We start from the raw sequence: 26,742 nt of genomic DNA on the forward strand, positions 1-26,742 counted from the left end.
GCGCCTGCAAAGTGAAAAATCAAGTGTGATACAGCCCCGTTCCCTAAAACTAAAATCTCTATGTGTACAGTTCTATTGTTCTGCTCACGCTTCATTTGCCGCTGAGAGGAGTCAATGTGAGGCTACAAATCTATAGCAACTTGAGCATTTAATGTATCTGTGAAAACTATTCTGCTGACATTAAGAACCTCTCAGTGATACCTGCTAAAGCACCTTCAGTTAATGTTGGTGCGCTAATGCAATGCAGTAAGCAAAACACGCAGCAAAGGGCACATGTCAATGGGTAGCGAGACGCCCTTTGTGCAGATGTGTCCAGGAAGCCAAGCGCACACTGCAGCAGTTAGTGCAAAACGGAATACTGACAGTTTGACGCAGATAATTGCACGCAGAAAGTAAAGCACCCACCCCGCATGAAAAAAAGCTTCGCTCTGACTACGGATATTAAATGGCCGAGAAAGGTCGCTACAAAGCAAGTTAAAATAATACAGTCGAACTCGGATATATTAACTCGTAGGGGATTGCGAAATAGTTTGATATGTCGATAATTCGATGTACAGAAATTGGCTTGAGGCGCCACTTGCGATTGTGAAAAATGATACTGTATTTATCGCGTAATCAACCCACTCGCGTAATGAACCCACCCCCAACTTTTTCCCCCGAGTATTTGAAAATTTGCATTCACAGCTCATTTATTGGCAGCACGCCAAAATGCTACGCAGCGATAACCTCACGGCATATTTATCTTTTGACTATACTTTTGATAGATCCTGCAGTGGCAGGGAACGAACTTGGCAGAGTGCCCTTGATGGTTTTATTGCAGAAGCCTGGTTCGATTTATCACGCCGCGCTTGGGGCAGGCGTAGTAGTCCACTACCACGAATCATTGGAAAGTGTGATAGCTGCAAATGCCGTTTGAAGCGAACAGTGCTAAAAGTCGGTGTCATGATCGCAACTGACCGCATGCTTTCGTTGATTCATAAATATAAGAATGGACAACTCTTGCAAAAATCAATAAAAGTCCTGCTGCATCTTAACGTCCGCAGCCGCCATAGCCTACGTTACGCCACATGTTCAGCACGACAAAGGACGACTCTCGCAAAAGAAAAAAAAAATTGCTGCTTCTTGACATTCGCCGCCGCCGCCATAGCATACGCTACCCGCTGCACGTTCAGCACAATGGCAAGGATAAACGACTCCAGCAAAAAAAAAAAAAAAAAGAACTAAGAACTGCCACTTCTTAGTATCCACAGCCATCGCAGCTTACGCACGTTCAACAACACGAGACGCACATCGTACGTCAGCCACCGCGCGCAGAGCATTCACAACACACACTGGAAAAAGCGTCTGCCACGGGCTGAGCTGGCTTGTCTGCTCATGTGTAGTGCGTGCTGCTGCGAACGAAGACCGGGAAAGAAAGAGGAAGTGGGGAGATAAAGCTCGGCGCTTCGCTCTATCGCGTTTTTCTCCTCTCCTGAACACCACAGCTTCATTGGTTCCCTCTCGTTCCGTCACGCACATGAGACGTGCTGGCGCGCGGCAGCGATCACCGCAGATGCACGCGCCCTTGGGGAAAGGGAGCGGCGCTGCCCCAGACCAGCTGTCACCGAACTGTGCCCTTTCATTACTTCCGCGCATAGCTTGAAAACGTCACGTGGCAAACGGCCAAGGGTGATGTGATCGCCTTTGGGGAAGGTGCACCGTCCAATGCGTGGTGCGTAGTTTGATATATCGAATGACCAGTGAAATCGAGTTCGATATACGACGCAGCTTTCCTATACTTTTACATGGGATTTTCAAGGGGATATTCCGTGAGTTCGATATAACCAAAATTCGAATTATCCAGGTTCTATATATCCGGGTTCGGCTGTATTACAAAGGTGACACGTTTTTTCTTACATAAACTGCATTGATTTATGCACGTGATTATATTTGCTTTCCAGGTGTTTGGCGTAATCCTATTTTTAGTGTTTTAATATTTGGAATCAAAGTTCGCAAGGGCTCTTTGCACCATTCAGCATTAACATCGAGTTGATGCCGCTGGCAATAGGTTTCTGCATGCATTTTGTTCGTAGTAGTGTGAACCTGTTGCATCGACCTTGTCCCGAGGTACTGGCGAGGATGACAGTATGCTGTGGCCATCTCAGTCCAGCACTTTTCTAAAATCTAACTACACAGTTCACTGTTGACCTTGATATGACACAGGTCAAACACAACAGAAAGATGAGAACACGAGCGCATTTTTTTCCAACTAAATTACTACTTTATTGGAAAAGAGGTCTTTTCTTTCCCTCCTTTTACATATGAACTCAAGAGGCCCAAATGGATTTAGCTGTCTTTTCAGTTACAACTGGCACCAAGCAAGTTGGCCCTGTAGTGCAGTCGTTTTTTGGTTTTCATTGCAGGAATACATTCAAAACATGTCTGATCAAGAGTTTGAGTCCAACAAGACGGCCTTGGCAGCACGACGACTTGAGAAGCCCAAGAAGCTATCTCAGCTGGCAAATAGGTACTGGATGGAGATTTTGTCTCAACAGTACAACTTTGACCGAGGTGAGTGGTGTGTGTGCATGCGTTTGTATGGCACTTGCTTCCTTGTTGATACTGTTGGAACAAATGGTTGTTCACAGATGCCATTGAAGTGGCCTGTCTGGAGGGATTGACTAAGGCTGATCTGCTCACATTCTTCAAGGTATTGTTATCTCACTTGTTGTAAACACATATCTTGGATTTATCAAGGCTTGAGGTTTGTTTTATGCTGATTTAAATGTATTTACCTAGGACATTTTCCTCCCACTGGACTGGGAGAAGTTTGGTGCGAGTCAGTTGAGAGGATGACTTTCAGCATATGTTGGAGGACCGAGAAGTAAAGCTATGCCTAGAAGTGTTGGCTGGCGGGCTAGTTGGTGAAATTCGTCCATCTGTGCAGTTTTGAAGATGAATCAAGTTATGTCCCACGGCATAGGAAAGAGGTGTTATGCCTTGATTAACAAGTAACCATAGACAGGAAAATAAGAACGGGTTGGAGATGAATAATTTGGAGAGCATCGAAAAAGGCCTTTGTCCTTCTGCAGTGGACAAGATCTGGCTGATAATGATGATCCTTATTTTTGTGCAGACTTAATCAGTATTGTTATTATTTTATTTTTTTGCAAGAGTAATAGAAAACACTGATCAGAAAACTACTATTAACATGGGACTAGAGAGTATAGAGTGCAAGGAACAGAATGTAGTAAGTAGTTCATTAAGTCGATATTACTTATTTTACGACTTGTTCAAGTTTATATAGGGAGGTCTGGTTGACGAGCAGTTTGATTCGGAGGGCACAAATTGAGAAATCGGCTCCTAACATTGTATAATGTACTTAAATTGCATAGCAGCACGCTGCAATAAAAATAATTGCTTTATCTGCTCTAGATGCAAGGCTATCCTCTTTGTAATCCAGTAAACATTCTAAAATTTGCATTTTGAGAAATCGAGAAAAAACAAATGTTACTACCTAAGAAGGTAGTACAAATGTAGTAACGGTAAAAGGTAGTAACGGCAGCCGTTACTACCTTTTTACTACCTTTTTTTCTAAGAGTGTACGCCCCAGATCGCGAAACCCTTTTCATAGTTCCCATTGTCTACAGTGAGAATGATAGCGGGATTCCGCGAGTGTAGAAATTAGATTTATTATGTTTAGGGAGGAGATATGCTGTTGATTTCAAGAATGTCAGTTTCAAAAAAATCTGCAATTTTCGGGCAGAACCCGGTCTTCCTTTATTTGGTTTTGGCTATACAGGGCCATGTAACGTTGTCAGCAGCTAGACGTGGTTGCTGACATAAATGCGAATGAATTAGTCTCCCCATGCTGCATGTAGCTGTCACAGGAAAAGCAAGACCAAGCCTAAAGCTTTGATTACCAGGCTTGATACTGGTATGGGTAGTGGGGGAAAGGAGGGGCTCTTGAATTTTTTTTTTGTTCTCTCAATGGTACCGTTCCCCAGAATAAAAGAGAAACAGCTAATACTACTGTAGTTACTTCCTCATTTCTGTGACTAAGTGGCTTAGCGCAGCATTTGTATCCACTTGGTCAGATTTATTTTTCGGACCTTTTTTTCTAAACCGGGAGTTGTAATCGCGTTGAGAAAATTCTATCCCTCGCAGGTCAGAAACCGGGAAGTAACAAGAATATAATTGTGGTTAAATATGTAGAAAAATAAAACTGATAAATGATACTGGGAGAGATCTACTTAAAGAGTACAGTGGTTAAAACCACGGTCGCTTATTTATTTGGAGAGGACGGGCTGTTCGGCAGATTACTATTGAAGCGAGCTGATGTCTGTCCGAAGTTCATTCTAGCCGATTATTTTAGTTGAAAACAAGTCTAGTGAATAAAGCTCACTTGTGAATCTGGCTCATCCTTTCGGGGCGAAGATTGATATTTTAGGAGTTGGCGTGCCGCGTGTTTGAGACCTCTAAAGTCACACCATGCAGATCATTTCCCTTATTCCTTTGAGGCTGCATTCTTGTGATTCAAAATAGGTGTTAAAAATGAGCTGTGAGGCTGTTGAGACCAAGCAACCATAGGTCACTCATGAGTGCCCGCATATCGCCTCACTCACACCCATGGGTGTGAGTGGACGTGAGTGGATGTGAGTTTGAGTAGCGATGAGTATGAGTGAGCAGACCTGAGTGTTGGCGATCGTGAGTGAGCTGTTGCAAGTGTGAGTAGATGCCAGTTGAATGAGTGGACTTCTGTGGATGAGTGTCAGATCTGATCAGTTCAGAACACTTCCTCTCTTCAGGTAGAGGAAATTATCAACCTGGGTTTCTTTATTTTTCTTTAGGTGCAGCAGAAAAGCATTTTGTTCAAGTTACAAATATATTTAGCAAATTACCACACAGGTAGTATATTCTTAATACTGTGCAGCCTCAATGATCAGTAAATTTTTATTACCAAACAGCCAACTTGATCGGAATTAAAGGAAAGTCAAATCAATATGCAGAAGACTAAGTTAATGTTCAACAGCCTCGGGAAGGAACAGCAGTTTACATTAGGTAGCGAAGTACTGGAAGTAGTAGGCGAATATGTCTACTTAGGACAGGTAGTAACCGCAGATCCGGACCATGAAAAGGAAATAAGAAGAAGAATAAGATTGGGATGGAGCGCATTTGGCAAGCAGCTTACCGGTATCGCTAAAGAGGAAAGTATATAACAGTTGCATCTTACCTGTACTCACCTATGGCGCTGAAACGTGAAGGCTAACCAAGAGTGTTCTAGGACAACCCAGAGGGCTATGGAACGAAAAATGGTAGGGGTAACATTAAGAGATAGGAAGCGTGCAGAGTGGGTCAGAGAAATAACTCAAGTTACCGACATTCTAGTGGAAATTAAGAAGAAGAAATGGACATGGGCAGGACATGTAGTGCGAAGAGAGGATAACCGATGATCGCTTAGGGTAGCAAACTGGATTCCAAGGGAAGGAAAGCGTAGCAGGGGGCGGCAGAAAGTTAGGTGGGCGGATGAGATTAAGAAGTTCGCAGGGGTCAAGTGGATGCAGCTAGCACAGAACCGGGCTAAGTGGAGAAATATGGGAGAGGCCTTCGCCCTGCAGTGGGTATAGTCAGGCTGATGATGATGATGATGAAAGGAAAGTCTGTCTGCTAACCAACAATTCAGCAAGAAAACTTTTGTTTGTCAGGCCAAGTGCATTCATCACTAACAAGTGTTATAAGCACCCCTTTCTTCAGGACCAGGGACTAGGGTGGAATGGGGAGTGTTAAAATGGAGCACAAAGAAACTGTCATCCGAATGCAGAGGCTGTGACTGCTGATCCAGAAAGTGGGGTCTCTGGCCGTTACAACCTGAGAAGAGTGTCTTAAAAACTATACAGAAGCAAAGTGAACAAGAAGGAGAAAAGTAAATGGCACCAAGTAAAGCAAACGTAGCAGGCAAAAATGAAAAAAATAAAAAATCAGAATCGGTAGCAAAATTTTAATCTAATACGAATATGGGGGGGGGGGGGGAAAAAAGGCTTCAAATATTGAATATCTGATCATAAAAAGGAAAAACGGACAATTAAAAATAGCAAACACTGTTCATCTTGTTTATTGCAAGCAAAAATCACATCATATTTGCAAATAAAATTAAACTAGAACTGCACGGAGGTGTATATCCTACAGAAAAATCCAGTAAAATTTAGTAAAGGATTCCTTATGCCAGTTTTTTGTACAGGAAGGACCTGCATGAACCTGGTGCAGCTGTCATGTCGCTGCTGAATACAGTAAACTTTCGTTAATTCTGCGAAAGCATCCACTGCGGTATGTTTTGTGTTTTCTTTTCCGGGACATGCGATTTGGAGGGGGGGCTACTTACATTCGAGTCGACTTAGTCGTAGAAATACGGTACAAGAAATATTCTCAAGAGTATAGGTAAGCCACATAAGCCACACAGGACCTATCGGCAGTGTGTTGAAACTAGGGAACCCCCAACAAGTCTTAAGCGCGGATGTGAGGAGTCGCTGGCAGAAGATAATGAAGTAAAGAAGCTTAAGGAGGAAAAGGCTATCTCTTAAGTGCCGCGTATCTTCCCTGAAGGCACTATACTGAGTAGTGCTGTGAAATTTATTGATACAGGCATAGGACTAAAAAGAATATGCACAAGATAGATCTGAACTCGAAACCAGTGGTGATGCTTGAGCGCATCTAAAGGGTAGGCTTTATGTTGGAATCTATCAAGTTAAAATAGCCTAAAACTTTTAGTCGAACTTGATGCCCCCTTATGAAATGTAGAAGCGAGCATTCTGTTTGCTGCTAGTCTGTTCCAAATTGTTGTTTATGCCAGCTGGGATTATTTGAAACATCTGTACATATTTTAGCCTTTTATCTTGTCTTGTTAGAGATGTGTATTGAATGTTGAATAAAAAAGAATGGATTTTGTTTGGTTACGGATAGAAAATTTTAATTATTGAAAGCGTTTGATCCTAAAAAACATGCTCCAAAACATAACCAGACCACTCCAAAACACTCCTTTTTCTACTCCGAAGCTGCTCTAAAATGCTCGAGATTGCTTCCACTCCTGCGACTACCATTCAGGGTTTCGTCGACACCGGCATTGTTACAGAGATACATGGAGACAATACTGCAAGGTTTGCCAGGTGTGCAAGTCTATCTAGATGACGTCATCATTACAGAAACAAAGAATGATTGCACCATCTTTTGCAAAGTGCTGCAGCGGTTCCAAGATTCAGGAGTGTATTGGTTTCACCGCGCTAACACATTGAACGACAGAAAAGACAAACACCACGGAGCGCGAACTAACAACTGGTTTTAATGGATGAAACGGAGTGTGTTTGCACCAAAACAAGTCCAAATTTCAACAGCCTGAAGTTGACTCCCTGGGCCACTGAATCGGTGCAGCCGAAGACAGAAAACATTGATTCAATCCTCAAAGTCCACGAGCTGCAAACCACAGCTCAACTGTGGCCATTCTTAAGAGTGGTCACATATCACAAGTTCCTCAAGAATGCTTCCTCTGTGATGGTGCTGCTATGCAAGCTTCTCCACACCAATGCCAAATGGCGATGGGGCCACCACCAGCAGAGAACCTTTGAAGAGGTAAAAGCGCTGCTCAAAGAAGCCAAATGGCGAGCCCATTTTGACGGCGGGAAGCCACTAATCCTGAAATGCGATGCATCGCCAGTTAGAATCGGTGTGGTGCTGTCGCATGATACGGGCCAGGGGGTGTTACGCCCGATTGGCTCCCGCATACTCACCGAAGCTGAGCAAAACTATTCACAGTTAGAATGGGAAGCCCTCACGTCAGTGCTTGGTGTGCTCAGATTTTGAGCCTATCTGCTCGGCAGAGTTTTCAATTTACTAACAAACCACAAGCCCCTCGTAGGCCTCTTCCATCCTGACAAGCCCGCCCTGCTATGGCTGCGGGCCGGATCCAGCGCTGGGCCCTGATCTTGAGTGCCTACTGCTACTGTTACAAAATTCAACACAAGGAGGGCATGGCTAACGTTCCCGCTGACGCGCTCAGCCAGCTTCCGGTAACCGCATCTACACTACCCGAAGACACAGAAGAATTCTACGATTGTCAGTACGTTCTTCTTATGGACAGCCTGAACGATGAGGTGATTTCGGCCAAACAGCTAGCAACCGACTTCAAAAGAAAAGGAGTTAACCAAAGTGTGAAAATGGGAACAGGAAGGCTGGCCGCAGGACCTGGTGAAACAGGACATTGCTTTCAAAGTCTTCCTTAACAGAAGAGATGAGCTGACTGTCAGTCATGGGCTTGTGCACTGGAGCCACCACGTGGTGGTGCCCACCGAGGCAAGAGCAGTGATGCTTCAACTTTTGCACGACACGCATCAGGGAATTGGCATGATGAAGGCACTGTATGCTCACTCTTTTGGTACCCGCGAATTGATACCGACATGGAGCGGCTCGTAAAAAGTTGTCATATTTGCATTCAACCGGCTCCTATGCCACCTAGACAGGAGTCGGTGCCCTGGCCGGAAACTAGTCGGTGTTAGTCGAGGCTGCACATTGATTTTGACGGTCCTGTTGAAGGGTGCATGTTGCTGATAGTGGTAGATGCTCATGCTAAGTGGATCGAGGTTGTCCCAATGAAAAGTGCCACAGTCTGCTTAATCATCAAGGCTTTGCACACCATATTCAGCACCTTTGGCATACCGGAAACCATCGTGTCCGATAACGGTCTTCAGTTCACGGGGAAAGAGTTGCAGACTTCCTGCGGATGAATAACATTATGCATTTGCGCACAGCCCCCTATCATCCACAGTCAAGCGAGCTGGCAGAACAAGTGGTACGGACCGTAAAACAGGGTTTGAAGAAGAACTGACAAGGGTCGTAGCAATCACGCTTAGCAAGAGTCCTGCATAGTTATCGAAGGGCTCCGTTGGCTTGCGGAGAGACACTGGCAATGCATCTGTTGGAATTCCAGCCGCGTTCCAGATTAGACAACACTGTGCTGCCCTTCACCCCTGTTGAACGTAACCACAGCCATGCTCATGTACCCGGCTTTTTGCAGAAGGGCGATGCAGTGTGGGTGGGAAACTTTGGACAAGGAGAGCCCTGGACTCCGGCCACGGTAAGGGAAACGCAAGGAGCCGGGATGCTAACTGTAGATGGGCTCTACTGGGGAGACCGTCTGCTGTCACTTGGGCCAGGTCAAGTGGCAGCTTCCGGACACTCCTGCGACCGCCAACTCACCAGGCCAGCGTCCCACCGACATCCATTCGGAAGGCACCACAGGCCCGCAAGGACCAGGGGACCCACCTACCGAAAATTTGCCTGAGTCTTCACTCCTACCACCCCTGTATTCCACACCGCTACTGTGGAGGTCTACGCGAACACGAAGGCCTCCACAGCGGTTCTCCCCCAGGGGAAAGAAGACTGTTATGATGTCAGCGCGCCGCAGCTCTCGGCCACTATCACTTTCCCTGATTCCCTTTCTCTTACCTGCATGGGCACCTAAGCAACGCCCAGCACAATAAAGCTGGCTTCTGCCTTGCTAGCATTGTCGAGTGCAGGCATCTGGTCACTTCAGAGTGAATGTGCACAGACTTGGGTCTAAAACGGACGCGAGTGTACGGGGGGCATGAGGGAATTCTAGTGAGTGGATGTGAGCATGAGTGCAAATGTGAGAGGCATAAATGTGAGTGTAAGTGAGTGGATGTGAGAGTGAGCAGGCATGAGTGTGAGTGAGTGTCACTGGTCATGAATATGACTGAGCCTCTCCTCATGGTGCAGACTACACGCATCAGTTACAGTCGAACCCAGATATATCGAACTCGAAGGGGATTGCGAAATAGTTTGATATATCGATAATTCATACAGAAATCGGCTTGGGATGGTGCTTACGATGCGAAACAACGATACGGTATTTGTCGCGTAATCAACTCACTCGCATAATGAACCCACCCTCCACTTTTGCTCTCGAGAATTCAGAAAAAAAAAGCGTTAAGGCCAGCTCGCTCACATGCAAGCAATTAAGCGATCTCAGCGACGAGCGGCAGCGACAGAACAAAAAATTTCCAACTTGTTGGAACTGCTTCTCTCTGCCATACCAGCCACCGTGGCAGCTCAAAACAAGGTTTCTGTGCGTTATCGCTTGCATGTCGCACTCCATTTCGGTTGTCTCATCCACAGCTCATTTCTTGGCGGCGTGCCAAGATGCTGCGCAGCAATAACGTCTTTTGATAGCTCCTGCTGCGGCAGGGAGCGAACTTGGCAGACTGCCCGTGATGGCTTGACTGCACAAGCCTGGCTCGATTTATCACGCCGCGCTAGGGGCGGGCGTAGTCTACTGCCTTAAATTCATTGGAAAGCGTGATAAAGTAGTTGCAAATGCTGTTTGAAGCGAAAAATGCTAAACGCCGATGTCATGATCGCAGCTGACCACGTGCTTTCGTTGATTCATACATGCAACGATAAACGACTCCCGCATCGCGGGCAACGACCTCGCAGACGCCGCTGCAAAAGAACTAAACAATTCCACAAGGACAATTTCAATACCATTCTCACGAAGAGATGCAGCAAGACTTGTAGCAACTGAATCATGGCGATTGCAGCGCTCTCTGTGGTGTGACCCGAACCATCAATATCGACCTCTACACCGAATAGATCCCACTTGCGTCTTTCGAATTCCTCACAATTTGAACAGGTGGCATCGAAACTGTCTACACAGAATCCGCTTAAATGTGTCATACACAAACTACTTCCTACATAAAATAGGCATAGCGAGCAGGCCTCTGTGCTCTACATGTGATGTGTGTGAAAATTTTGAACATTTGGTAGCCTCCTGTCAACGGTTTACTGCACATCGCAGGACACTGCGCAATAATTTAAGCTTACCTAAAGAAACAACCTTGCGCCTTGAACATGTCCTGGGTCCTTGGTGCGACGGATCGTCTGCTGCGCGAGCTACCAAGGCCTTACTAACTTTTCTGAAGGACACAGGGTTGATTAATACCCTTTAAAACTCATCTGTGTGTGATTATGTGCGTGTGAAAGTTAACTTTTCTTAAGGACACAGGGTTGATCAATACCCTTTAAAACTCATCTGTGTGTGCTTATGTGCGTGTGAAAGTGTGCGACACCGATTCTCTTTTTTTCTCATTTATTTCCCCTTCCCCTCCCACACTCTGTCATCCTCATCCCTCAACCCTCATCAGGAGTAGCATGCTAGGCTTACCACCAGGCAGACATCTCCTGTTGCCATTAAAATATCCCTCTCTCTCTCTCCCGCAAAAAAAAAAAAAAAAAAAGTCCACTTCGTAACGCCATATCTTACGCTACGGCGCGCGTACAGCACAACGATAAGAACAAACGACTTGCAAAAAAAAAAAAAAAATAGATAGATAGATAGATCTGCCGCTTCCTACTTCCGCAGGCGCCATAGCCACGTCAGTCGCCGCGCGCAGAGGGTTCGCAACACACGCTGGAGAAAGCGTCCGACGTTCTGTCTGAAAACGGGCCTTGGCGCATGCGTAGCGCGTGCTACTGTGAACGAAGGCTGGGAAAGAAGAAAGAGAGAAATAGCTCGTCAAAAGAATGGGCACGCCCTTGCGCTTCGCTCTACGCGTTTTTCCCCTCTCGTTCCCAACGGTTCTCTCTGGTTCATTCATGCACATAGCTTGCAAACGTCACGTGCTGGCGTGCGAGAAACGATAACCACAGATGCGTGTGCCTTTGGAGAATGGGCGCGGCGCTGCCCTAGCTGAACTGTCCCCTCTCATTCCTTCCGCACGTGGCTTGAAAACGTCACGCGGCAGACGGCCGTGGGTGATGCGATCGTCGTTGGGGAAGGCACACTTTCCAGTGCGTGGTGCAGAGTTCGATATATCGAACGACCGGTGAAATTGAGTTCGATATATGAAGCGGCTTTCCTATACTTTTGCATGGGATTTTCAAGGGGATATTCCGTGAGTTCGATATAACCAAAATTCGATATATCCGGGTTCGACTGTATTTACTATGAGACACTTTTGAGCTGAAGAACTTTTGTTTGGGCTAGTTGGTTCATGATTCACAAAACAATATGGTGTAACGGACATGACAAATGAGATGCTGGCCCTGTCATTTTTGTGTGTTTCACTGTCATAGTCCATTGCACCATATTTGTTGTATATTTGGTTTCAGTTCTAGTTTGTGATCACCTGCCACCAGAGGCACCAGTGTCGCTCTGTGTATATAAAGTGACTGCATGTTGAAATAAAGGGGGATTTCTCGGTTGCTTGGCAGTCCGTGTGCATCTGTGGCACACGCCGCTACAACATTGGCGACGAGGATTGGCCGATTTCGAGGGGCCTGACTATCGCAGCTTGCTCTCCGGCGCCATGAGCGTTTCGGGACTCGTGGCGCCGCCCCCGTTCTGCCCGCGCCTGGCCAACCTGCTGTTGCGTGACTACAATGGCTCCGCATCTTCGAGAGCTACCTGCTTGTTTCGAGTGCCTCCGACTACACGCCGGATAGTTGCAAGGCACTACTTCTTCACAGTCTCGGCGTAGAAAGCCAGCGCATATTTTACACCTTACCCCCTCCATCTTTGGATAACGCCAAGCTCTGTGAGCAAACTGCTACTGATAAAGCATCGGGAGATAGCAAGGGCACATGCGACACAAGGCCTGAAGTATCATCGCATGATATCGCAATCGCCGCTCTACGTGCTCATTTTTCGGCAACAAGCAATGTTGTTTGCCGAACGGCATCGTTTTAGTAGGCGCGTCCGGCAATCTGGTGAATCGGTGAATGAGTACATCACTGCATTGCGGGAGCTTTCTTCTACGTGCTCTTTTCCTGTTGAAGATTCGCTGCGTGACCAGTTTGTTGCGGGTATTTCGTCTCGGAGCTTGCGCGAACGTCTTCTTCTTGAAAGATCGTCTCTCTCGTTTGTTAGAGCAGTACTCCTGGCAAGGCAGTTTGAGCAGGCATACAGTGATCTGCAAGAATTTTCTTCTGCAGATGTTGTACGTATAAATACTCGTGGAAATACGCCTACGCGCACACCATATTTCGACGAGAGCTCGAAGCAGTCACACAGCCGCCAGTCGCATTTCTACCGCTGCGGTTCATCCCAGCTCAATGCAGCATCAGTTCGCCGTCCAGCCAAAAGCAAGCGTTGTCACCATTGCGGTGTCATGGGTCACTTCCGCTCTGTTTGCAAGAAACGAGGCTCCAGTTCACGAGGTAGGCAGCCAAAATTCTCCTGGCAAGGAAGTTTTGAGCAATCTGGCTGTGACGACGGCCACTGGCTTCGCAGTTCATGTCACAGTTTCGATTGGCTGTACAGACTAACTTTCCTTGTAGATTCTGGGTCATCAGTTTCCATTATTGCACAGGATCTTTTTGAGCAACATTTTGAAGACCAAGTACTTTTTGCCCGACAGTTCAGTTACTGGACTAATCAAAACAGCCAATTCCGGTTCGTGGCTGTTTCTTCGCTGACGTTGCATACAAAGCTGGTACAACAAGCCTTCTTTTCTATGTTGTAGATCAAGGCACCTCACTCTTGGGTATCGATGCCATCAAGGCGCTTGGTCTACAGATTGATGGGTCATCTTTTCAATGCCTTGAAACAACACTAACTTCTAATTCTCGAAGGGAACAGCGCTCTAACCCGACAAAAGTCATGCAGGACATTAACCTTCGAAAGGAATCAGCTGAAGAGTTTGGATCTTTTTTCGATCCAGGCCTTGGCCTCACGAAAGGTTTTGGGCACCACGTCAAAACGCGATCCACAGTGCAGCCATTCCAATCAAAATTTCGGCGCCTTCCCCTCTCACTGCGACCATTGGTCTCGGAAGAGCTCCGTCGGTTGGAAAATCTGGACTTGATAGAGAGGGTGGAGGCATCTGAATGGGTGTCACCCATTGTGGTCGTTAAAAAAAGAAAGAGGGAGGTATTCGCCTCTGTGTAGACCTTCGACAAGTAAACAAAGTTGTTGTTGCAGGCAGCTTTCCCTTTCCTTATACAGAAGAGCTATTGCATAGTCTAGGGGGGGTAACAAATTTTTCCAAGCTAGACCTCGCATCAGCTTACCACCAGGTCATGTTTCACCCTGAGAGTCTCGATTTGACTGCATTTCTAACTCTCGTTTTAGGCGCGTGCTTCGGGCTGGCTTCCGCGCCTTCTGCATTTCAGAGTATGATGTCCAAAATCCTGCAGGGATGTAAGGGCGTGCTTTTCTATATAGATGTCCCCACCGAGCGGATGACTTATGCTGATGTCACACGCCGCCCAGCCCTGCTACCCACCCCTTCGCCTTACACGCAACCTCAGGTCGCTGTGCACGCTGCGGCACCGCTGCCCCTTTGGGAAGATCGGCGCCAGGCGCCCCGGAAAACTGATCTCTGGCGCGCTCCAGATAACCGCCCTCTCTGCTACCACTGTGGCGAGGCAGGTCACCTGTACCGGCAGTGCCCTTATCGTCAGATGGGCCTTAGGGGATTTTCCCCCGACAGCCCTCGTCCACGGCCTGGTCAGCGGCCTCAGGACATCGCCGAGTACGTAACCCGCCAGCGTACGTCACCCGCCAGTCTGCCACATTCTCCTCGTCGCTCTTCACCCTCTCGGTCACGGTATACCGCTGGACGCCATGGTTCCTCGAGTCCTCATCGGGAAAACTAGCTCCGGCGACCTTTGGGGGCGAGGCCGCCGCACACCGATTCGCCGTAAAGCTTCCACCGCCGCACCGCTCGATTCGCCCCGACGTTGAACGCCGAATTCCTGTCCAGTTTTCGCCGCACAGACCAGATCGCCCCGACGTCGTCCGCATCGCCGACCAGTTATCACCGCCGTGTCGCTTAAATTGCCCCGACGCAGAGCACACAACTGCCGCCCAGCTTCCGCCACCACACCGCTCACTTCACTCCAAACCGTCGTCAACAGGCCCTGGTCTTGGCCGGGTCTCCCTGGACATCCCTATTATCGTCGACACGAAGGAGGTCAGCGCTTTAGTTGATACGGGAGCCGATTATTCTATCCTTAGCGGGCGGCTTACAAGGACACTGAAAAAGGTGATGACGCCATGGAACGGACCAGACATACGTACGGCAGGCGGACATGTGGTTGCACCACTGGGTATGTGTACAGCCCGGGTTACGGTGCGAGGCTGCACATTTGTTGCGACTTTTCTCGTTCTACGCGAATGCTCTCGTGATGTTATTCTTGGCATCGACTTGCTTCGTGAGCACGGTGCCACTATAGATCTACCGAACCGCTTGGTGACGTTTTCCGCCAAACTGGCCACTGAAAAGCATGAGTACCGCGGGTCCCACTCCACGCTGCGAGTCGCCGATGATAGCCTCACAGTGCCACCACGCGCCAGCATCCTCGCCAGAGTTACTTGTGACGAGCCACATCACGGCCTCCGGGTTGTTGAGCCTAATGTCTCCCTCTCACTCGCCTTGGGAGTTTCTGTGGCAAGAGGTCTTTGTTTCCTTCGTGGAAGAGAGACGGAGGTACTTGTCACCAATTTCTCCAATGAACATCGACATCTGTTCCGTGGCACTGTCATTGCTTACGTCGACCATCTGCACGAAGTCGCCGAATGTTTTGCTTCAGAGGAAGCTACGCCTAGCACTGAACCGGATGATGCCGTACACGCTGTCGACATCAATTCTAGCCTTTCCTCCGTTGAAAAGAGGCAACTTCAAGATCTATTGCTGGAGTTTCGTGTGTGCTTCACGTCTTCATCTAAGGTGCAGCAAACGTCGGTCATTAAACACCGGATTATCACGCATGAAGGCACTCGACCCATCCATCAGCAGCCCTATCGTGTGTCTCCTCGGGAGAGAGACGCTATCCAACAGCAAGTCAAGGAGATGCTCGCCGATGGCGTCATTCAACCTTCAAGCAGCCCATGGTCCTCGCCTGTAGTCCTCGTTAAAAAGAAAGACGGAACACTTCGTTTCTGCGTTGACTATCGGAAACTGAACAGTATGACAAAGAAGGACGTCTATCCGCTGCCACGGATTGATGACTCTCTCGACCGACTTCGCCGAGCCAAGTACTTCTCCTCCATTGACCTCAGGAGTGGTTATTGGCAAATTGAAGTTGATGAGAGGGACCGTGAAAAAACTGCCTTCGTAACACCAGATGGGCTCTATGAATTCCGCGTCCTCCCATTCGGGCTCTGCTGTGCTCCTGCCACCTTCCAGCGGATGATGGACACTGTGCTCACAGGTCTTAAGTGGCAGACATGCCTTGTTTATCTCGACGACGTAATAATTTTTTCACCGACGTTCACAGAACACCTACGCCGCCTGAGAACTGTTCTCGAAGCTGTCCGGTCTGCCAACCTTTCTCTCAAGCCTCAAAAGTGCCACTTCGGGTTCACCGAATTGAAGTTTCTTGGGCACATCGTGAGTGCTGATGGCATCCGAGCTGACCCTGAGAAACTTGCTGCCGTTGCTGCCTTTCCCGTCCCCGCCCACAAAAAAGCAGTCCGACGGTTTTTAGGGCTGTGCTCCTATTATCGTCGCTTTATCAAAAACTTTGCACAGATGGCCAGCCCTCTGACTCTCCTGACTCGAGATGACGCATCATTTTCCTGGGGCGCCGAGCAGCAGATGGCTTTCGACGAGTTACGACGCCGGCTCCAGTCACCCCCGATCCTAGCACATTTCGACGATGATGCCGACACAGAATTACACACGGATGCGAGCAACGTCGGCCTTGGTGCCGTTCTAGTTCAGCACCAAGACGGGGTTGAGAAAGTAATTGCCTACGCCAGCCGTGCACTTTCCCGTGCTGAGTGTAACTATTCCACCACTGAAAAAGAATGTTTGGCGGTAGTATGGGCCGCTGCCAAGTTCCGCCCGTACCTTTATGGCTGACCGTTTCGCGTCATCACTGACCATCACTCGTTGTGTTGGCTGAAAAACTTAAAGGATCCTTGTGGCCGCTTAGCACGTTGGGCATTGCGCCTACAGGAGTTCGATTTCGATGTTATTTATAAGTCTGGCCGGAAGCACACCGATGCCGATAGCCTGTCCCGCGCGCCCGTCGGCCCTCCTTCGTCAGATGCCACCGACGACGATAGCTTCCTCGGAGCAGTCACTACGTCCGATCTCGCCTCCAAACAGCGTGCCGACGACGAGCTCCGACTGATTATTGACCATCTTGAAGGTGGGCATCCTACAATACCCCGGTACCTTGCTCGGGGGTTGTCGTCGTATTGCCTCCGCAATGGGGTGCTTTATAAGAAGAATTCTACGTCGAGTGCGAAAACATACCTGCTAGTTATACCGGCTGATCTAAGGCACGAAATCCTCCTGGCCTGCCACGACGAACCAACTTCAGGGCATCTTGGCTTTACACGCACCCTAAACCGAGTCCGGCAGAACTACTACTGGCCACATCTTTCTCCGAGCGTTAGACGTTACGTACAGACTTGTCGACAATGCCAGCGGCGAAAAAAACCCACGCTCAAGCCATCCGGTATGTTACAATCTATTGAACCACCCCTCACACCCTTCGAGCAAGTGGGCATGGACCTTTTAGGCCCATTTCCTTTATCCTCGAACGGACACAAGTGGATCGTAGTCGCCACAGACTACTTAACACGCTACGCTGAAACGAAGGCCCTTGCCCGAGGTACTGCCGGCGAAGTTGCTCGATTCTTTATGAACGACATTGTGCTGAGACACGGTGCACCGTCTACCATCATTACTGACCGAGGAAAGGCGTTTACAGCTCGGCTACTGCGGGACACCTTAACTCTCAGCCATACCGAGCATCGCACAACAACAGCGTATCACCCTCAGACAAATGGATTAACGGAACGACTAAACAAAACTTTGGCCGACATGATCTCAATGTACATCGACGTTGAGCATAAAATGTGGGACGAGATCCTGCCGTATGTCACCTTCGCCTACAATACGGCGCCGCAGGAAACCACGAAGTTTGCGCCGTTCCGTCTCGTATATGGCAGAGAGGCCCGCACGATGTTGGATGCGATGCTCCCGTGCGGGGAAGAAGCGGTCGAACCCGACGCCGCCCATTTCGCAGAACAGGCCGAGCAAGCCCATCAGCTGGCCCGCTTGCACATCAAGGAGCAGCATGCCACCGACGCTCGACACTATAACCTTCGGCACAGGGAGGCCCACTACGAACCAGGGGACCAAGTGTGGGTGTGGACCCCCGTGCGTCACAAAGGCTTGAGCGAGAAACTACTCCACCACTATTTCGGACCCTATAAAGTCCTGCGCCGCTTAAACAACGTTAATTACGAAGTCATTCCAGATGGAACTGTGACCGTCAGTGTTCGACGCCAGCGGCCTGAAATTGTGCATGTGGTGCGCTTAAAGCCGTACTTTTCGCGTGACTGAGCGTTCCCTGCAAGTGAAACCTTGCGTCACTGTACAGTTCACCTCACGCCTAATTTTTTTTTCTTTCTTTTCTCCTCTCACCTTGTCATCGGGACGATGTTTTCTTTCACGGGGGGGAATAATGCCACGTGCCTAGCGCCGCGCGACAGCCGTGTTTGGTGCCGACGACAACGAAGCGGTGGTTGGCACGAGCGGCGCGCTGGTGCTGGACGCTGTGACTCTGTGTTCGAAACGACAAGCCGACCTCATTCTCGGGTCCTTGGCTACGTGTACTTTCACGGCTCCCTCTGACTTCAGTCGTGACAATATTATAGTCTTCAGGTGGGGCCGACAGGAGCACATAGATAACCTTGTAGCAGTACTTAAACGCATTAAAGAGGCAGGACTCAAGCTGGACAGGAACTGTATCTTCGAAACGCAGGAACTTTCATTTTTCTGTCACAGGGTCACAGCAAGTGGTATTGTTCCACTGGAGGAAAAGGTTGCTTCCATCGAGGATACCCCGGCACCAGTGGTGGAACTGCTACGCCAACTGCGCCAAACTGCACCAAATCAGATATCCTGCTACATGCTGCTACAAAATCGACTTTTTGCCTACTTCTGCGCCACACCTGCGCCAAAAGTTGCTGAATAACTCTGCCGACAGCGAAACCGAACTGTCGCGAAACCAAGACTGGCATCTGCTGGCAACACTGTGCAAAACGGAAGAATATTTTTGTAGATCCTGGGCGGACAATCACGTGACACAAAATTGACGTTTGTCTACGTCACTTCTGCGTCTCCTGCCTGGGTTTCTTCTTCTTTTTTTTTTTCCCCTGATCTATTGGGAGGGAGTGAGAAGAGGCTGCAAGATATCAAGTCCAATTCGCGGGAAGAGTGAAAGGAGGGGCTGGCAGGTTGTCCGTCAAAGGATCGAAGATGTTAAAACGCTTGACTCCTTCGAGCTGCTCTGAGCGCTTGCTTAAGCATGCGTGTGCATGCACTCGCGTGCGCGCGTGTGTGTGTGCAAAGGATGGGCGAGGAGGATGGCCAACGCAGACGGCGCGGTTTCAAACGAGTGATGGTTTGGAACTGCCCTCGGCAAAGCACAGCTGGCTTCCTTTTTTTTTTTCGTACCAGTGAGGTATGGGCTGCGATTGCCTGAGTAGCAGCGGAGGAAGCGCTAAGGATTTTACAGCTTCTACACGCGTGCACTGGACTCTGTTGGCCACTTTTGTATCTTAAGTTCAACCCCTTATGAGAAACATCTTGTATAATTTCACAGCTTAATTCTAAACGTTAATGTTTACGCACCCTTTAGAAGATTATCTCAGTCTTGACAGTTATTTCTTTTCCGCCACTACAACACTGCATGTGTGCGAGCGCGCGCGTGTGTAAATAACTCATGCGCAGCCACGCATGCAGTTAGTAAGTACCCATGGACGTTTTCATTACAATGAGGAAAGCATAATTTCTTATATATATGTATAAAAACAGCTGGCACAAAATTAAAAATAGAAAAAAAAAGGAGAGAGAATGAAGCACACAGAAAAAAATAATAAAAAGCAACAAAAATATAATTCATAGAAAAGCAGGTCTCTGGTTATTCAAAACAGGTCAACACTTTATGGAACGAAAAAAATAAAGATGCAAAGAAGGCATGGGGAAATCTAAAAAGCTCCACATACATCCTATATATCTTTGCGGCATGCTCGAAATATATCAACTTTTGCAGCATGAAACTTATTCAAAAGACGGGGCAACGTGTTTGCTAAGCTATATGTACCGTATATTGTGCGGCATGTTGGAATATGCTACAGTTTGCCGTGTCTGCGAGGGTAAAATTGTACATTTAGTGATTGGTGTCACATTATTGGAGGTGTATAGTAGAATGTATATCGTTCGTTCCTCTTCGGAAGGGTCTTTAAACCCTTCCTCTTATGTTGTTCGGCGTAGGGAAGACCAGGAGGCGTACGTGAAGGTGATGATGGTAGAGCATATATTTACAGCATGACATATATATACAGAGAGTAAAACTGGAACTTGAAATGAATTTACAAAAAGAACACACTGCGCTACTTTAATCTTCAACCTAACTGGTTAGAGCCTAAGCAGAACAGCCGCGTTACATGCCTACGCATTGAGCCCCAGCTCAGACTGAACTGAGCTCTCTTGGATCACGTCCCGTTTTACACCTTCACAAAAAAAAAGAAATAGGGGTGGTAATTTTCAGAGGCCAGCCCCACACATCAACTGTTCAATAAGGAAATATGCTAGATGGGCACAGCCCCGTGGGTTGGCCTTAGCCTCTAACCCAGGGCCACACTAGCAATAAAAATTGCAACAAAGCACGGCGAAACTCTTTCCCCGGTGAGGGTGTCGAACCCTCTCCTCTCGAGAGACTTTCTTCCCACTTGTCTCCAGCACACCGCCGCCCCATCCACGCTGCCGCTGCTGGCTAAATCCTTTCCACAGTGCATTGCCCTGCGCCACCCGTGTTTACCACTACGAGCAACGACATGGAAAGGGAAAGATCAACCAACCGCCATGCTGAAGGCCTGGCACTGGATTAAAGGGGAGCTTCTGGCTTGCCCGCTCTGATAACAATGCCCGAGTCGAATCCTGAGTGCTTCTTCGGGCTTTCTTTGTGGCATCTGCAGACAGGATAAACGAGACTGCCTTTCGCACTGCCCAGTCGCATTGTAAAAAAAAGGCTTAAAAGTCATTTGGGTGCTCGCTACTGGCCAGTACAAAGGGTGCCATACATGCGATTACCCGGCATGTATGGCATGTTCCGCTGTGCCTGTCCCCATTAATGACCTTCGGGCTAAAACGGTCCCGCAAATCCGGTGCCGACGGTCCGGTCGGCTTTCCCCACACGCGGCACGCTTGTAGAAGGGGGACCGCGTCCACAATACAAGAAGCAGACAGGCAGGTGGCGGCGCCATGCAGAGACGCGCACCTGCAAGGGAATATCCTCGGGCGCGGCCCTACGGGACCGCGTCCACAATACAAAACAGGCGGGTGGCGGCGGCATGCAGACGTGCACCTGCAAGTGATTATCCTAAGGGCGCGGCCCTACATGTATCTTGTTTTTTTTTGTTTTTTGTTTTTATATATATAGTTTTGTATTAAGTGCATAGGACAAGCATGTTGTCATTACTGTAAATATAATTCGGTAAACAAGCACTAACATACTACCGCTACTAAATTACTAACCCATGTAGCTGTTTTTATAAGGAAGGGATTATGTTGTATGTTTGGTTTCGGTTCTAGTTTGTGATCACCTGCCGCCAGAGGCACCAGTATTGCTCTGTGTGTATAAGTTACTGCATGTTGAAATAAAGAGGGATTTCTTGGTTGCTTGGCAGTCCGTGTGCATCTGCTGCACACGCCGCTACTACAATATTTTGTGAATTTTGAGCTGGGAGGAGAAACCGGCAGTTGGGGTACATAACCAGCGAGAGGTATTATGTGGAGCTTTCCAAACCAAGGCTGGGTCTCTAGTGCCACAAATTGGCCACTAGCAGTCTATAGTGTCATTAGAGGGCCACTAGTGCCGCCTTTTTAAAATCTGCCCACCTCGGGGTTAAGGGACATGAGTCTTGTGGAGGCAGTGCAAGCCACCCACTGAACAGCCTGAGCTATTGAGAGACCTCTGCGTTCTGCAATATAAAAATATAATTAGTTATTTTTGTTACCACAGAAATGATATCCTCCTTGTTGTACAATCAACTTGTGCATATTGTGCCAATATGTATTTCATAGTTTTTGAGAGAAAATCTGTATGCATAAAAAAAATGCACATGTGGGTGTGTGTATGCACATCTGTGTGGATTTTTTTAATTTCATGCAGATTTTTCTTAGATATTTATAATTTGCGTGCATGCCTACTTGCACAGATAAGAATGGCAATCAAGATGCCATGCCATGTTAAAAGAAAATTTCTTGTGATCTGGGAAAAAGTGTACACACAAAGGAGCGGACTATTTGGTTTTTCAAGGAGCTCTTTAGCTTCCTGGGGAGAAAAAAAAAAACCCTTGCGAGGTGGTGAACGTCGCTTTTGTCCAAAATTTCGACTTAGCCCTGTGCAGATACACAAAATTGTGTAGAACTTCAGTTCTTTTCTCTAGTTATATATGAACTTTACTGTAAAGTCGTGTGCAGCAGTCAGGAAACTGTTCTGGCTCTAGTAATTTTGTAGCAAAAAATTTCAAATATTGTTCAAAAAGTTATGCATTCTAAGGAAGGCAGCTTTGAGACAATAATGAGAGAGAAGCAGGAATGAGATGCAATAACTTTTCCTTGGGGTTCACGGCTCTTCTACTACCGTCCGTAAAAATTCCTACTTGAAGGTAAAAGTAGGCAATTATTTTTGTTGGTTGCACTTTGCAACTTTCTGACATTCTAAAATTGAGAAGAAAGGTCAATTTGATTTTTTTCTCAAAGAAAAAAAAAAATACCCTCGCAGATATTCTTTCAAATTTGCCTGAAACCTGTGGTATCAAGTCAAAACTCGATTTAACGAAACCCGATTTAACGAAGATATCATACTTCCCCCTCGGGCGTCCATAGAATCCAATGCTTTGACTAACTTGAAATAACCAAATAATTTCATGATCTGTCCCGATTTAACAAACCTTTTTTGAAAAATGAAGGTGGAAAGGGGCTTGTTTTGGTCTATTTTGTAGAGAGCACCCCAAAATTTATTGATTGTGAGCCCACGGTAACAGTGCGTGGCACCTTTGTCCCTTTTTTTTTTTTTTTTTTTTTTCCAACTGCGCAGCACAAAACGAGAGTTGTAGTGTTCAATTCAATTCACCAGATGGTGCCAGTGATAAAAGAAGTCTCATGTCGCATTCCAAGGGGCGGTGTTGCACTTCGGGGCTTTTTTTGTGGCGTGCTTCGTGTGGTTCGTTCGCCATTGTGCTCCTGCGGATATTTTCCCACACATGCTTCTCACAAGCTCAGCTTGTTAGGCCTACAGTGCTACGTAGCTCTTCAGACCTACGAGAAATCGGTGCAGTCATTGCTCACAAAGCACGTGTAGGCAAAGATCACCGACGTCTTTGGTGGAAAATAAATTTGTAGTCCTCTCAGGCTTGATGTGTGCTACTGGCACCGATCATTTTTGCTGGCTCCATTTTATATTGGAAGCATTAAGGATTCACAAGTATAATGCTGCGGTAGCTTTTGGGATAACGCCGCACCTTATAATCGAATGCACCAAATTATAAGACCAAGAAATGCCTCACTCGATTTAACGAACTAATTTGCGGCTCCTCTCTGTAGTACCTTACCTGACCATCTGAAATGGCATGCTCGTTTAGCACAATAATTTAGATATGTGCTACCACTTAGGAGTGCTTGATGTATGCCAAATTCCTCGCTTTGGTTTGGTCGGATGGAATGTCTAAATTAATCTTGAGCCATCCACTAATCAAAGCTCGCAATTTATTTGTTGTCCCAGGAGCACATTGCTGCAGGAGCCCCACTCCGCAAGAAGCTTTCTGTGCATATCAAGTGTAGTGGCCAGGGTGACACGGCTCAAGAGACAAGCCCAACTAACGTGAGTGAGCTCTATGGCCAGTTGACTTTTTACAATATTATTCTGTTATTTCTAATTTCGAGTGACTTGTTACAGAAGTCGAAATACTATGCTGTCAGTGCTATATTTCATCAGCTTAAAGGGGTCATGACAGCTAACATTTGAGTATGAATTGATTATTGCATTTCACTCCACACACATTAAATTATAATTGCTTGAAATGTGAGCTCATTCAGTGCAGAGATAGTTTTAAAATGAATTTTTATTATTCATATCGAAAGCAGCTTTCTCGTCTGGCAACCATTAGCCGCTGACGTCCCAACGGCATATCATCCCCATGTCTGCTATTCGCGGTGTCGGCTGCACTCTTGCATGCATGCCGTAGACGGTGGTCGCCGAGAGCTTTTTTTTTTTTTCAGCAAAAATATTTTACTCACATATTCTTTTTTCTCTTTGACAAGCCTTCACTATATATGCGACCTTAGTGATCCTCGGACTTGTTTTGGGCTTTGTCAAGAGATTGTCGAGGATGCCGAAATTGATGGCCTCATTCTGTATTATTTAAGCGTATTATTATTCTTATGTTATGAGAGTTAGCTTGTTTAGCAACAAAACGCGCCCATACATAAAAAAGCACATGTCCAACGTTTCCTTCCGCCGTGTGCGTGGCGAAAGGGAGGGGGGGTTAGCGTTGTTGCTGATTGCTGAGCTATTGCCCGTTGTTTTTCGGTCCAAATCTAAGAGGAAATCCAATCCAAAACAAGCATACGCTGACGCGAGAGCATACCTTGCGACGAAGCGGTACCCCTTGACTTGCTGTTATATGCGCATGTTAACCAAAATTAATTATTTTCGGGTTGTAAAGGCTTTTTTTTTTTTTTCTTTTTGCAAAACTATGTTCAGTCTGGCCATGGCCAGCGCACGAAAGCATGTGCCGCCACCGCCGCTTCAGTCCCGTCATCGTAAAGCCCAACACGATTCAAATGCACTTCACTGCCCGCACTGAATAAGAGCCTCCCATATGCCGCCGTCTCCACGTCTCGACTCCACCGTATCCGCTCACGCGACTGCGACAGACTCCCGAGCCAAATGACGCCTCGTGAGTGCTTCAACGTAAACACAGTAACATACACCATTTAGTATTCAGTGCGTGAGCCCTAAACTCCCACAGGAATGCGCTGATTCGCTGATTACAACTGAGCCCCCAGCGTGTTTGTATACCCACAGCGGCACCGACAGCTGCCGGTTGCACTCACCAGACAGGGTCACATCGACGTTTCTCACACAGTGTGCACGCATTTTGTGATGTAAGCAGTCGTCTATTTGGGGTCACTACTGCCAGTACTACACTCGATGGCCACATATAGCCGCTAAAGCTTGTGAATGCGTGTTCCGTAATCACCGAAACTATAGACCTGGAACCTGCATACTCGCGCTAGGCCTACTCGTTGCAGAACGGGCCGGTAGTTCAACGCCGACTAACATTTCTGGCCAAGGTCATTGCTGATAGGAAGGGGGAATATATAAAATAAAGCCGCTTGTTTTTCTTTTTCTAACACAGTCAAGCTACAGACAAGCACGCACTGTTAACTCATCAAATGTCAAGTTCTCGCTTGGCCTCCAGTCCGACCAAAACAGATCGGGCGATCATCCGCTGATCAGTTCCGTCGGCGTCGCGGGGCCGAAAACCTCACACTACGGTGATAGGCGACCGTGTAATACAACAGATCAGTTCGTCGATAAACTATGGAACCTAACCGTGGGCTCACTGACTATGACCGTGTCTTATGCTGAAGAAAACATGCTTTAGTCTACATCGCTTTCGTGCGGTAACATCTTCATCGAGCACCTCTGTATGAGGGACGACCACTGTGTCAGTCGTCCAGCCGATGCTCTGCCGTGTATCCTCTGTGATGTCACACGAGCATTTAAAAATGGCGGTCGCTCTCGGTGGGAGGAGCTTCTTGATTCCGATTTCTATCATGTTTTTTTGTAATATGCGCCGCTCGCTAGGCACTGAACCTTTGCGTGTAGAATCACAGGCCTGTATATTATTCACAGAAGTACAAAACGGCAATACATCGACCGACCCTGTCATCGCCCCTTTAATCCTCCGAGTCAAGGATAGTGTATAGAAAACTAACCCATTTCTGCTTTCTTAAGGCAGGTCAGAGTTTACATCTGCATTGGTTTAGAAGATGCTAGCACAGCAATTAGCATATCATCTCCCAGTATGTTGAGCCCTGCAGTGCGCCTGTTGTAGGAGACAGGCTGCTCGGCTTTGCCATCCAAAAAAGAGGAGGACGAAGAAAGTGCATCTGTAGTGCATGCTTGCAAAAAGTATGTTCCAGAGCTCGTATTTCAAGTTTGCTTTGCTTTTGCCATCCCATCGAGTTGCCACCACTTTTGGTTCCACCAGGGTGAAAAGTTCCACCAGATCAGGGTGAAAATGGCAAAAATGTTGAAAACTCAGAATACGGACCCAAGGGGCAGCCTCAGTGTAGCACCATCTTTACAAGGTGAAATGCGTTTGCTGGAAGTGACGCGAGGAAAATATCCTGTTAGTCCTAGAGGTTTATCCTTATCAAAACGTGTTCTTCACGTGTCACATTCCTACCACACTTGTCTCCTTCACAGCCTTCCCTTAATCTCTCCATGGTGGGTAGTACAGTATCGGTCAGCATTGGCCACACCAAAAAAGATGTCTCTTGTAAGCAAGGTCTCTTGTAACCAAAAATACTAAAAGCACTGTTTTGATATGCTTGCTGCACATCTGCACATAAATGCGTTACACGCGTTAAGAGGGTATTGTTCAGGAAAGCTTAAAGAAGTTATTCATACTAGTAGTGTGTATTTTTTGTGAGTATC

At 47.3% G+C, this 26,742-nt stretch overlaps 1 protein-coding gene across 1 annotated transcript in view; it reads left to right on the forward strand.

Annotated features, from left to right (window-relative positions):
- Window positions 1-26,742, forward strand: part of Ide (Insulin degrading metalloproteinase) — a 192,390-nt gene that overhangs the window by 161,947 nt on the left and 3,701 nt on the right. The window contains exons 24-26 of the mRNA XM_084591631.1: window positions 2,403-2,550; window positions 2,628-2,689; window positions 23,797-23,895. Of these exons, the coding sequence (XP_084447757.1) occupies window positions 2,403-2,550; window positions 2,628-2,689; window positions 23,797-23,895 (309 nt within the window). The remainder of the gene's footprint in view (window positions 1-2,402; window positions 2,551-2,627; window positions 2,690-23,796; window positions 23,896-26,742) is intronic.

The sequence above is a fragment of the Amblyomma maculatum genome, chromosome 1, assembly GCF_055883805.1.
Source record: "Amblyomma maculatum isolate TAMU_Amacu chromosome 1, ASM5588380v1, whole genome shotgun sequence".
NCBI classification, from domain to species: Eukaryota; Metazoa; Arthropoda; class Arachnida; order Ixodida; family Ixodidae; genus Amblyomma; species Amblyomma maculatum.